Source organism: Micropterus salmoides, unplaced genomic scaffold (genome assembly GCF_014851395.1).
Source record: "Micropterus salmoides isolate LMB-PRFRI ecotype aquatic unplaced genomic scaffold, ASM1485139v1 Ms_hic_scaffold_8, whole genome shotgun sequence".
NCBI classification, from domain to species: Eukaryota; Metazoa; Chordata; class Actinopteri; order Centrarchiformes; family Centrarchidae; genus Micropterus; species Micropterus salmoides.
The window spans coordinates 38,904,420-38,918,241 of NW_024044570.1; the positions used below are offsets into that span (position 1 = coordinate 38,904,420).

The 13,822-nt window shown below is 40.1% G+C and overlaps 1 protein-coding gene across 2 annotated transcripts in view; it reads left to right on the forward strand.

Annotated features, from left to right (window-relative positions):
• dnajc24 (DnaJ (Hsp40) homolog, subfamily C, member 24) overlaps positions 1 to 13,822 on the forward strand; it is a 65,444-nt gene that overhangs the window by 21,105 nt on the left and 30,517 nt on the right. Inside the window, exons 4-5 of one of the 2 annotated variants that reach the window (XM_038706076.1) lie at positions 7,159 to 7,227; positions 10,369 to 13,595. In XM_038706076.1, coding sequence (XP_038562004.1) covers positions 7,159 to 7,227; positions 10,369 to 10,487 — 188 coding nt within the window. In that variant the 3' untranslated portion in view covers positions 10,488 to 13,595. Of the gene's footprint in view, positions 1 to 7,158; positions 7,228 to 10,368; positions 13,596 to 13,822 lie in introns of those variants that run through there. The other variant, XM_038706075.1, reaches the window with a different exon arrangement.

The window sequence follows — 13,822 nt, forward strand, 5'->3', positions numbered from 1 at the left end:
TGGTCAGAAACAATGCTCAGGTAGGCCGTGGCATTTAAACGATGCCCAGTTGGCACTAAGGGGCCTAAAGTGTGCCAAGAAAACATCCCCCACACCATTACACCACCAACACCACCAGCCTGCACAGTGGTAACAAGGCATGATGGATCCATGTTCTCATTCTGTTTACGCCAAATTCTGACTCTACATTCTGAATGTCTCAACAGAAATCGAGACTCATCAGACCTGGCAACATTTTTCCAGTCTTCAACTGTCCAATTTTGGTGAGCTCTTGCAAATTGTAGCCTCTTTTTCCTATTTGTAGTGGAGATGAGTGGTACCCGGTGGGGTCTTCTGCTGTTGTAGCCCATCCGCCTCAAGGTTGTGCGTGTTGTGGCTTCACAAATGCTTTGCTGCATACCTCGGTTGTAACGAGGGGTTATTTCAGTCAAAGTTGCTCTTCTATCAGCTTGAATCAGTCGGCCCATTCTCCTCTGACCTCTAGCATCAACAAGGCATTTTCGCCCACAGGACTGCCGCATACTGGATGTTTTTCCCTTTTCACACCATTCTTTGTAAACCCTAGAAATGGTTGTGCATGAAAATCCCAGTAACTGAGCAGATTGTGAAATACTCAGACCGGCCCGTCTGGCACCAACAACCATGCCGTGCTCAAAATTGCTTAAATCACCTTTCTTTCCCATTCTGACATTCAGTTTGGAGTTCAGGAGATTGTCTTGACCAGGACCACACCCCTAAATGCATTGAAGCAACTGTCATGTGATTGGTTGTTTAGATAATTGCATTAATGAGAAATTGAACAGGTGTTCCTAATAATCCTTTAGGTGAGTGTATATGTTGCGATATGAAAGAATTCAGGAATTTTCACCAAATGACATTAGTTGCTCTATGTGAAATTAATTAAGCACCCTAGAATTATTGGGATGATTTTGTTGGAAATAATGCATAGAAAATAAAAATAAATTAGCTGAAAAATGTCTTTATAGTCTGAATATTTTGTTTGAGTGCTATCCATTCTTAAGCAAGGGCACATTGCGATGACGATGCTCAAACTTTATATTGTGCAGCCCTAATCTCTGGACATTGCGATTCGTCCTCAGATTAAAATCTATAGTCTGTACTGTCCTTTTGACGCTGTGGAGATTAAGGCAGCTGTCTGGTTATTAAGCATTGCAATACTTTCTGTGGGCTACAGCTGTAGTAATCGCTGTTTAAATCAAACTTATCTGTAGGTCTATTAAGCTGTAACTGATCAATGAACAATCAACTGTCAAACTGATAAGTTGCACTAATTGGAACATTCCTATTGTAGTTATGCTGCAGATGATGTAAATATTTCTGAGTAAGGATGACTGTTGTGCAGCTAAGACAAATAAAAGTAGCCGATTTTGTTTTGAATGTTTTTTGACCGCATTACATTAAGTACAAAATGAGCAAGATTTTTAAAATAGACGTCTGAATATCAGTTTATATAGACACATTTTCCACTGCAAAAATTATTAATAGCCTACTGGGTCAGTCTGAATTTCCAAATTACAAAATTGTGTCTGATCTGTTTGATACATATTTTTATATTCAGTTATTGCCGCCTGCACTTTGTCCCATCAGGTTACAGCTGACTAAATATAATCTTTTTTAAAATCGAATGCAATGGGCTGTCGGAGAATTCCAGCATTCATTAGGGAAATTCCAGTATGGTAAATGATGAATGAGCTGGACTGGAGAGGCAGAGAATTTAAGATTGCGTTAAGCTCGACTGCAGGATTTCCTCTACAGCGCTGCCTCTAAAGGAATTTTAAGATACTCCCAAGCGCTATGCGCCACCTAGTGACCTGTTTAAGTATCGCCCCACTACAGTAACAATAGAGTACAATGAAATTGACATTTTAGTCACTTCTTAAGACACTATCATAAAAAATATGTCTATTTTAAACACGGCTTCTTTATTTTAGCAATATGCGGTACCATAAATAAGAGTACTAGTCCCAATGACTTTAACATTACTGAATGCTAATTTTTAAACTTCCATATTGTATATTTAGCTCTTATATATTATATTTATTGTTTAACTGGTACTAATTGACTTATCTTTTCAGTCGAGAATTTAATGCACCTTTGGTTGGCACAAAAGTAATCATGTTTTAGCCTACTACACAATGACAAACAAGTGCTTCAATCTAATGCAGACCAACCGCGAATTTTCGCTTTGCGATGCTTTCCTCGCGTGAGTGCATTCGCTGAAAGTGTTAACACACAGTGCGAGAAGGCGATTTTAAGGCGATAATGTGAATAAACACAACTAGCCTTTACTACAAATATTTGAACCCAAAGTAAAAATTTTGCTGTGATTAAATAGCAATAAAGGGATTACACTGATGCCGAAATAACTACAACATGATGCAGATTTGTTAAACATATGAATTCATGCTATGTCTGGTCTGTCAGCAAGACAGCAGGACAACAACTTCTAAAATGTTTGTTTTCTGAATGGAGTTTGGATCGATCAGGGCTATGCTAACTTGGTCACAGTGACAGCTGGAATAAAGTTACAGACACAGTTCAACCTCCTCCAGCAATGTCTGGTTTTTATATAAAAATGAAGTCGTAGTCCGACAGAGCTAACGACGCTATCAACAACACTGGAACCGGATGTGCACAGAACCTAGCTGCTGAGAAGCTCCAGTGAAGGTAAATCAACGTTGAAATCCCAAAAACTAAAGTAAAAAGCTAATTTATTAAAAGCAGTTTACTCCGAGCTCCTCCCACAAGTAAACGGCGTACTTGTCAGAGCAGAATTTATTTTCAATTTCACTTTTATTTATATAGCGCCAAATCACAACAGCAGTTATTTCAAGCGCTTTTCATAAAAGAGCAGGTCTAGACCGTACTCTGTGATGTTATTTACAGAAGCACCAACAATTCCCACCAAGTAAGCACTAGGCCACAGAGGTAGGAAAAACTTCCTTTAAGAGGCAGAAACCTCGAGCAGAAGCATGGCTCACGGCCATCTGCCTCGACCGGCTGGGGGTGAAGGACCGAGAGAGCAAGAGAGAGAAAGAGGGAAGGGAGGCAGCCTACACAATATACACACAGAGGTACAGACAGTAAAAGTGATTTTGCTATAGACTAGCACTGTCGCCTCACAGCAAGAAGGTTGTGGGTTCAAACCCCGGTTGCCCCGGCCTTTCTGTGTGGAGTTTGCATGTTCTCCCCGTGTCTGCGTGGGTTCTCTCCGGGTGCTCGGGCTTCCTCCCACCGTCCAAAGACTAGGTTGATTGTTGACCCTAAATTGTCAACAATCTTGTGAGCGTGAGTGGTTGTTCGTCTATGTGTGGTCCTGCGATGGACTCGCGACCTGTACCCTGCCTTGCGCCCGATGTCAGCTGGGACTGGCCGCGACCCTGTACGCAGGATAAGCGGTTGACGATGGATGGACATTGAAGCTGCAAGCAGCATTGGGCAGTTTGGTGGATTAATTGAGCTTACTTTGCAGAAAAAAGAATGGGAAAAAAAAAATTTAAGCTGCAAGCGGCGTTGGGCGGGCCCTCTCACATGCATATTCTGGAGCTCCGCCGCTGCGGCTGTGAATTTGCTATGCGATTCGGACGCTGCATGAAGGCGTTATACGTCACTTCCTGTGTCCCCTTTTTGGCGCTACATAGCACTTGGCGCTATGACTAGAAATGAATATAGGCCTTATATGTGTTCGGGGCGGGACAGTTATCAAACACGTAAAGTGTTGTTCGGATGTGAGCATGAACACCGAAGTTACAACAACTTCCTGTATCACGGCGAAGAGTTGATCTTTGACGCCACACCACGGACACACCCATCGACGAAAACTCACAGATAGCACAACATTTCATCATCAATGCCTTTAGAAGGCACAGCAGAAGTTTGAAATTGATCCGACAAAATACCTAGGAGGAGTTCATTTAAGAGTGTGTAAATCATCCAAAAATGACCATAAAATGGGTTCTTGAGGCTTTTTTGTGCGTCTTGATATGATAAATGTCCCTAGAAAATTTCGTGCATGTAGGTTGAACGTGGACGGGGGCTAATTTTTTCTAATTTTCTAGGTGGCGCTAGCGAGTCATTTTGCCACTCCCATGCGCGAAACCCATAAAATACAAAAATTTTCACGGAGCATTTACATTTACCTCAGGGGAGATAACACACTATATGCTGAGAAAAAGGTGGATGCAAATCTAGGCAGGTAGGCTACAAAATCTGTTCTGCCGAATTATGAATCCAGCTCTTAAGGTACTTTTCAGACACTTTGCTTGCACACTGATCAAATGCCGTTATTCCAACTTGTATAGGTGTAATAACATACTGACGGATTTACACGTTCCTAAAATATATACTTCTAATCATTTATCACCACTGATGAACCCCACCAAGAATATTCTATCGTTTTTAAATTGTACTTGGAGGTGCAGGCGATGCTCGGCAGACAGGCAGCCATCTGCACAACAGTCCACCACTGGTGTTGTGCAACTAGTGCACCGAGTGCAGCTCCCCCATAAACACCTCCATCCCTCAGTCCAGCTGCAGCCATGTACTGTGTAATGGTATTGGCATGTTTTTCCTCTCCCTGAACACAGTCACTCGTTACAGTAGCTAATCCAATGTAAACGTTACATTGTCCATGTGGCAAGTTTAATGTTGACTCTGCATAAAGTCAATAAAACAACAAGGTAGACCATCACTTTCCAACTTCACACGTGACCTCTTTTGAGCCTTTTGCTCCAAAGTATTGTCACCCCAAAATTAACTTCTCTAACAGGTTTTGACTTCTGTGCATGACTCTTTAAAAACCGGTCAGCATACCCTCCCGTTCAGCTTTGAGCGATCCCAAGCTGTGCTAATTGGCTTAATGAAGTAAGCTAACATGCTATTTATGCCGATGACGATACCTGCTAATAATTGCTAACACATAAATGAAATACTACAATTTCACTCACCAAAACAACTGGAGCAGTGGCTTCTTGGCTAGTCTGTGCAATTAACAGCAGAGCACGGCATAATATTTCTCCATTCAGCTGGGCTCGCTCTAGCGACGTACTCCGAGATGACAAGTTGAGAGCCACTTGATCAGTTTGTCAGGGGATGTGGTTTGTTTCAGCAGGAAGTAAAAAAATTACATGCAGTAAACAGTGAATGACAGCAGGGTGTTGTGAATGATGATTGGTAAATAAAGTTTATCACATTACTTGATAATTTATTACTTTGATTTCAATTCACCTTAAATTTAACCACTCTATTTCAATTCACATGCATTTTCCTCACCTCCTTTTTATTATTTACTTTTTGTTACTTCAACCCTTGAGGCTCCCTGCTTTAATTGATGAATGCCAATTTTGGGTCATGAATGATTGATAAATAAAAATGGTTATGTTTTCATTCTATCACTACTGTTTTAATCAAATAAATTTAAAATTCAAATCACTTGAATATTTATCACTCCATCTTTCATTTCACATCCATTTAACCCCTTTTTTTCCCGTTCACAGCCATTTTCATCACCTTTTTTATAATTAAATTATTTTCACACCTATTACCAACAGACATTTAACAAATATATGAACATAAATAACAATGCAAAAGGACAGTAGGTAGGTTTATTGTCACAATATAACAAGTTATAGAGTGAATTTGAGTTTGTAACTCCCTTCTGCTATATAGCAGACATTATACATTAATAAAGAATTAATTAAAATCAATTAAAAACTTTTGACTGCTTTGCAGCCTTTACAAGAAATAAGAATAAGTATTGTACTCACATACTGTAAAGAACTCAGTTTTAACTAGAACTATCTTAGATATGACCTCACTTCCTGTTTATAGCGTTTTTGGCAAACATTTGTTAGCATATAATTGTAACAATTTTTGTTGTGTCAAAATTTCCTCTACAAACTATCATCAGCTTGGTCCAGAGATTATCTGTGCTAAGTTTTGTGCCGATCGGACTTGTGGGAGGAGTTAATTAGAATAGGTTTTTCAGTTTTCGCGATGTAGCGGGGAAAAAAAGTCTAGTCCAATTTTCTAGGTGTCACTAGCGAGTCATTTTGCCACGCCCTTGCGTGAAACCCATAAAATACGAAATTTTTCACCACTTCTGACATGTGTGCAAAATATGGTGAGTTTTCGAGTATGTTTAGGCCCCCAAAATTGAGCTTACTTTTCAGAGAGGAAAAAAAATATATATAATCCTTACAGTTTCAATAGGGACCTCGCACGGCTCGTGCTCGGGCCCTAATAACTAGAACTGCAAGCAGTTACAAGCGGGGTCCAAGCCTCCCGGCGCAAGCCGCCCCCCCCCCTGGCCCCGCAGAGTCGGCCCGGGCCCGCCATGAGTTATTGTGCATGGGCCCTGCCGTGGCTCAGGGGGCCTGTGGAGAATAAATGACCAGAGATGTGAAATGAATGTACGTCTATGGGAGTTTTATTTGATTTCCAGTTAATAGCGCCACCTAGAGGCTGATTGACGCCAAATTTCAATTTGTGGTTATAGAGGAACAATATTTTCGAATTAAATTGCGCCACCTAGGGGTGAGGTGCACTAAATTTTGCACAGTCCCCCAGGGAGGCGTCCCACATTAATATTCCAAATTTGGTGTCGATCGGCCATTGCAAAGCGAAGATATGACATAATTTGCTGTTTGTTAGCCTATTATTGCAACATTTTTTTGTCGGATCAAAATATCCTCTACAAACTTTCATCATGGACCAGAGATTATCCGTGCCAAGTTTGGTGTTGATCGGACTTGTGGCTTCGGAGGAGTTATTCAAAATAGGTTTTTCAGTTTTCGCAAATTTGCGAAAGAAAAGTTTAGGCGGAAATGGGCGTGGCCTATACCAGGAAATTCAGCTCGATCCCCTGAACGCGTATGTAAGGTTTTTGATATACACCTTCGTAGGTGGGAGTTCCAAGCACGTATGTACTTAACACAAGACTGCAGACGGGGAATGTCAGCTGAGCGGAAGGATGAAAGGAGAGATAATTACATCTTTAAATCATAAGGTTAGGGGTTGGGGAGTTATATGGTACCGACCTGCTGCATGTATACATGGATTTATAGTAAACTGGTTACTTAAGTGCATGTAAATACACTGATTGTCTAATATAATAATAATGCATCAATGCTTATCCAGTGCGGGAACTGAAACAGGACTGGCCAGTGGATTCTACAGTCTATCTGGAGGACATGACCTGGGACCAGGGTAAGTACACACAATGTACACTAAAACACACACAAAAAAATTATAAAAGTAGTAGGGATTCTGATTTTTCACATGTTACATACTTAGTTGGTTATTTCTGCCCTAACCATGGGAGATCCTGTGTACATTTGCCAACGTGCAGCCAGCCATTACTCCCTACATTACTCGTTACTTCATGAATCTGTATGCTACTTTGTATTCCCTGGCTCTGTATGTTACCACTTCCTCTGTATGTTACTCTTTATATTGGTGACTCTGTATGTTACTTTGCGCATTACTGTGTACTTTTCTTTATGAACACCAGGGACTGGCTAACACAGGACATATTTGGAAATAGGAATGCAACGATTACAGATTTTATTGTTACGATTATAGTCAGGTAGGGCTGCAGCTAACTATGGTTTCAACGATTCATCGATGCGTCGTTTAAGAAGTGGTGGTCCGCTGACAGAACACCGGGTGCTTTCTGATCAGGTGCAGTCGTGCTGTTGGTAGGCGACATAAGTTTTGTTTTATGGTGGACGGACTGTGACATTGTCATTACATTAGAGTTGTTGTTTTCTTTTAGCTTGAAATAATCCCATACTTTGGACACTTTCTTCTTTGTCCCTCGCTATTTTCGCTCATGCTGCAGCATGTTGCAAGATCATCTTCAGACTAGAATCTTGGCAGTTTTTCTCTGTCCTCATCTCCTGTAGCCTCACTTTATTTGTAAAGAGAATTGCACTGAATACAACAGGAGCATAGATATGGAGTTCTGTAGGTCCTGCCATGCTCCTCTGAAAATGTGTTCCAGTTAATCATACCTGATGACATAAGAACACAAGGGTCCATGTGTAACACATAGGTTCACATTTAATTTTTTTAGGTGAAAGTTTCTGGTAGTAGTATTTCCTCAGTATTCATTTAGCAATGGTGAACCCACACAGTTTACCACCACTGCAAAATAAATATGAAATTAAAATAAACACTTATCTAAAACAAAAATGTGTCCAGTGTATAAATTATTATTGTAGTATAATACCCTTGCTCTGCTCTTGCCTGTAAAAAGTGGCAAGTCAGCATATCCAAGTTGAGAGCACCTGTAGCTTACAGTTATCCAGTGACTTTCACCTACACCTCAGAGGGGCTTTGCCTCTAAAATGAAAGGAGGGCAGAAGGAAAAATACAAACTTGCTGTCAAGTGTAGAGTTGGGTATCGTTTCAATTTTATTGATTCTGATTCTGTTTCTGCTTATCAAATCTGTTTTTTTTTTACTGAATCTCGGTTCCGATTCCAATATTTTTTTTGAGAGAAAACTCCCTAAATATTTCAATAATAAAAATTAGCCTACCTTTATTCTTGGCACATTGTCAGGTTACTGTCAAAAGGAAGATTTCCTTTTATTTTCATTTATAAAAATAAATATTACCCTGGAATGATCAACAAAAACAATTACAAACCAAAACTATTTAAAGACAGCTGTTATGGAAGCAGCAACAATGTCAAAGAGTGGATGTCTGCAACCCTAACTGTTGACTATAACGTTAGTTATTCTGTCAGTTGTATCATGATTCAGTTCAATTTTATTTATATAACACCAAATCACAACAACAGTTATCTCACAGTGTTTTTCATAAAAGAGCAGGTCTAGACCATACTCTGTGATGTTATTTACAGAAGCCCAACAATTCCCAACAAGAGCAAGCACTAGGCGACAGAGGCAAGGAAAAACTTCCTTTTAAGAGGCAGAAACCTTGAGCAGAACCATGGCTCAGGGTGGGCGGCCATCTGCCTCGACCGGTTGGAGGTGAAGGAGAGAGGGAGGGAGAGAGGAACAGAGAGAGAGAGAGAGATAGGGATGGAAGGAGAGAGAGTGGAGGGAGGCAGCCTACACAATATACACACAGATGTACAGACAGTAAAGGTGATGTTGCAGTAGACTGAATGAAAAATGGTAAAGATATTTATAGTAGTGTTAATGATTATAATAACAATAGAGGACTAGAAACAATAATTGTAGCAGAGGGTGTCGAGCAGGAACACGGGGGCAGCAGGTGACTCGCAACCACAGATCCAGACTCCACATCTCCAGAGCCAGAAACACCTGTAGAAAGTAAAGTCATAGGAGGAGAGAGGAGAGGGACGAGAAAGTACAAGACTACGGGAAAGGGAAGAAGTCAAGTTAGTAACATGCATTAATGGAATGAGGTTGCATACAGAGGGAGAGAAGACGAGGAGAGAGGAGCTCAGTGCATCATGGGAAATCCCCCGTTAGTCTAAGCCTATAGCAGCATAACTAAGGGATGGTTGAGGACTCACCTGAGCTAGCCCTAACTATAAGCTTTATCAAAGAGGAAAGTCTTAAGCCTACTTTTAAATGTGGAGATTCTGCTCCATAATGATAGATAATGCGTCACAGAGGTGCTTGGGCCCCAGAACAATAACTTCAGTTTTATCTGAGTTTAACATTAGAAAATTATACGTCATCTAGGTTTTGTTTCTCAAGTTTATTTAAATAGGGACAGATACAAAAACATAGATAAACTTTGACAGTCATCTGATGTGTGTATCATAGTGTTTTTAGCTAAAGCTGATTCACTACACTTGTCCCTAGTTTTAACATCCTGAAGGCACATTTGGAGTTTAGCTAACTGATGAGTTTCATCTGGTTTGATCGATATATAATATCATCTACATAAAAATGAAAGTTTATGGAGTGTTCCCTGATAATATTGCCAAAAGGAAGCATATATAAAGTGAAGAGGATTGGTCCGAGCACAGATCCTTGTGGAACTCCATGACTAACTTTGGCGCGCATGGAGGACTTGTCGTTGACATGTGCAAACTGAAATCGATCTGATAAATAGGACCTAAACCAGCTTAGAGCGGTTACTTTTAATGCCAATGAAATGTTCCAGTCTCTGTAATAGGATCTGATGGTCAGTGGTATCAAATGCAGCACTAAGATCTAATAAAACCAGTACAGAGACAAGTCCTTTGTCTGATGCAATTAGGAGGTTATTAGTAATTTTCATGATGAACTCTAATTCACACTATTAAATGTTCAGTTTCAATACCATATACCAGAACAAGGTCGAGGGTGTGGTTAAAACAGTGAGTGGGCTTTCAATGCTTACGACTGTTCCTCCTTCGGACAGTCACCCAGCCACCCTTTCCTGGCTGCTCAGGAGATGCTAGGGGACGGCTACCACAGGCTAACTCAGGCCGTTCCGCACCGACTACCAGGGACTGGCTAACTGCAGTAGCTGATGACTGATCTACCAAGGTGCGGAGCCGGACTTCTAAATCACTGAGCCTCGCCTCCATGTCTACAAATAAACTACACTTGTTACACGTACCATTACCGCTAAAGGAGGCAGAGGACTAACTCAACATCTGACACACCGAGCAGGAGAGGGAGAAGCCATCGCTAGCTGCTATGCTAAAGTCAACTAGCGATGGCTAAGGGCTAACCTAAAGTACGGTAGTGTTAGCTACCAAATCTTTTGAAAACAACTATGAGATTAAACAGCAGCCATTAAAAGATGGAAAGAACTGTGAGTGCTTAGGCAGAATTACTGTAAGAATAAGTTAATAAGTTAAACACTCATTCTGTTGTTGGTGCTGTTTTTCTGGATCTGAAAAGGGCTTTTGATACTGTCAATCATCAAATAATCCTGTCCAGATTAACAAACTTCAATTTCTCCAAACAAGCCATCAGCTGGATGAACTCGTACTTAACCAACAGAACGCATTGTGTAAATCTCCTCACCTCGAATGTCCAGTAGGAGTACTCAAGGCTCCATATTTCCACCAATTCTGTTCTACTTATATATCAATGACCTGCCCTACAGTATGCCAAAACATCAATATTTTAATGTATGCAGACGACGCAGTAATCTTTACACATGCCAAAACTGATCAAGCCTCACAATCTCTTACATCTGCACTGACCCGTGTACAGGAATGGCTCACAAAATCATGTCTACTATTGAATCCTAAAAAAAATTTGTATGATGTTTTCTAAGCAGCCAATTGAAAGGACATACTCAAATATATTCTTGAAAGAAGAACTACAGATTGTAAACAAATTAAAATACCTTGGCATTGTACTAGATCCCACACTGTCTTTTAAAAATCATGTCAAAAGGCTTTCAAAAACTGTTAAATTTAATCTTTCCAACTATATTAGACCATCACTCTCATGCAATGCAGCCAGAATGTTTCTTCATTCCATTATCCTTTCATATATTGAATACTCTTTTACAAACTGGTCACTTACACAACACTCAAACCCATAGTCACTCTTCAAATGAGCCTTAAAAATCTTTAAAAGATAACAGCTTTCATATCATCACTGCTTAATCCTGCAGAAATATAACCTGCTAAGCTTTGAAACTTTTCTGAAGTTCAAATATGCCTGTGTTATATATAAGATCCTACATGGACTTGCCCCACCCCCACTAAGTGAGTATATTAAATTGAAAATAACGGGAGGTGGCAGAACTGTAACCAGGGCCTCCATGAGAGGTGACTGTATGGTGCCTTACATTTGGACAATATGTATTGTCAATTAAGGAGTCAGACATCTGGAACAGGTTACTGGCTGCCGTGAGGGAATGTCCGACTTACCCCAGCTTTAAGAACCAACTCAAACAATGGCTCAAGACACATCAAATTTGTGACCACTAACGGACTTTGTTTTATTTTGTTTTTGATTTTATGTGTATAGGTTTGTTTACTGTTGTTTTGTTTATGTATGTGTATGTTTACCATACCAGATCCAACACTTTACTGCATTAAAAAGCACTTTAACATAATTAAAATGTACTTCAAATAAATAGAATAGCACTTTAATGCATATGTGTATATGTGTGTGTCTGCCGTACTAGATGCAGTACCCTCCAGCACTGAACAGCTCTCAAACTAAATTTAATTGAACATTATTTCATAGAATGGCACTTTACTGCATAAACGGCACCTTAAATTACATAAACTATGGTGTCTTTTTTATAATATGTTGTTGAAAATTGTGGTGTCTCTTAAATTGTGTTGTATCGTATCTAATTTCAATGTTTAGCTGTGTTGCCTTGTACTGTGATGACCTGACAGGGGACTACAGATGTAAAATAGCCTTTGGGCTAATTCTGACATATTTACATAAGCTAAGATGTCCATTAATATGCACTGTTTTAAATAAATAATTTTAAAAAAAGACACATCTAACAAATTTAACTGGTATTTAGCGAGAGCAGCAAAACACACTACCAACAAACATGCACTGGAAACGGAAATGAGTCGACACGCTTACCGCAGTACGTCAGCCACTGCTTCATAATCAAGACAGTAAAAAGGCCTTTAGGGTTCCCGTCACCAAATAATGGAAAGGGTTGTCACATTGAGAATGCTTGCTCACACTCACCCTCATGCCCACGCACATTCATCAACATGAATCCCAGTTATTGTTTGTAAACACAGTGTTTCCCACAGAATGACAGCGCAACTGTGGAGAGAGAGAGAGGGAGAGGGAGCAACTGAGCTAGAGGAGGTGCTGAGCGAATATATGCGCTGCTCATTTTAGAAGAAAATGCTGTCAGCGTTGGTAATGTGGCAGGCCACCACAAATAAATCAGTGTGTGTGAAACACTGAAATAATACATTACATTTACTGTAGAGGTCATCCAGCTTGATCTTTGCCTTTATTAAGGGAAGGGTGTTGACATCTGTGACTGAAGTAAAATCAATTAATGGCATTGCTGAAGGCTGGAAATGCATAACGTGAACCGACATTATACTCACTTTGATCATTTTACAAGACCAGAAACACAGCTCACATGGGTCTCAGTTATTGTTGACAGTTCTTGACATGCATATTAGGGAGTTATTGCATATGAGAGAAAAGGTTTAATACTCAATGGTAACTTACATGGTGATCAACATCCATTATCTGTCAGGGTCGGAGATTTCAGTTTTTTTTATTATTGTAGAAAACACATTATAGCATATTTCAACAATCAGAAACATAAAACGGTGCTGAAACAGCATCAGATTACAGCAAAGCCAAAAGAAAACAAACAAACAAAGAAAAAAAAAGAAAGAAGGAAATTGTGAGGCTTATTCCATTCATCCATCGTCAACCGTTTATCTTGCGTACAGGGTCGCGGGGTGGGAGGCTTATTCAGGTATCATAATGTGCGTCTGTATAGCAAGATTTTGTTAAATGTGGTCGATGGATTTCTTAGTTTGAGTTTGAGAATGTGTATCGCTTTAAATGTTGGTGCCGCAAGGAATTGTGGGACGGCATTCTCTCCTTTCCTTTCATAAAGGATGGTCCAGTGTACCCTATGCTAAAGGAAATATGAAAGGAAGCATTGAAGCTCTGTGGTGTCCGAACAATAATGCTGCAATGATGTGTTGAGAAGAAATCCGCTTGACACTGTTCTTGATCATAAAAGTTTATTACATCAAGGAGTTCAGCATGAATTACAAGCTCTGCAGCAGCTTGGAGAGTGACCCAGCCCGATGGCCACTCTGTCTCTCTGTACATCAAACACAGCTTATGTAGGACATGTTTAGGTATCTGCTAAATACCATATAAGGGCACAGTGCTGT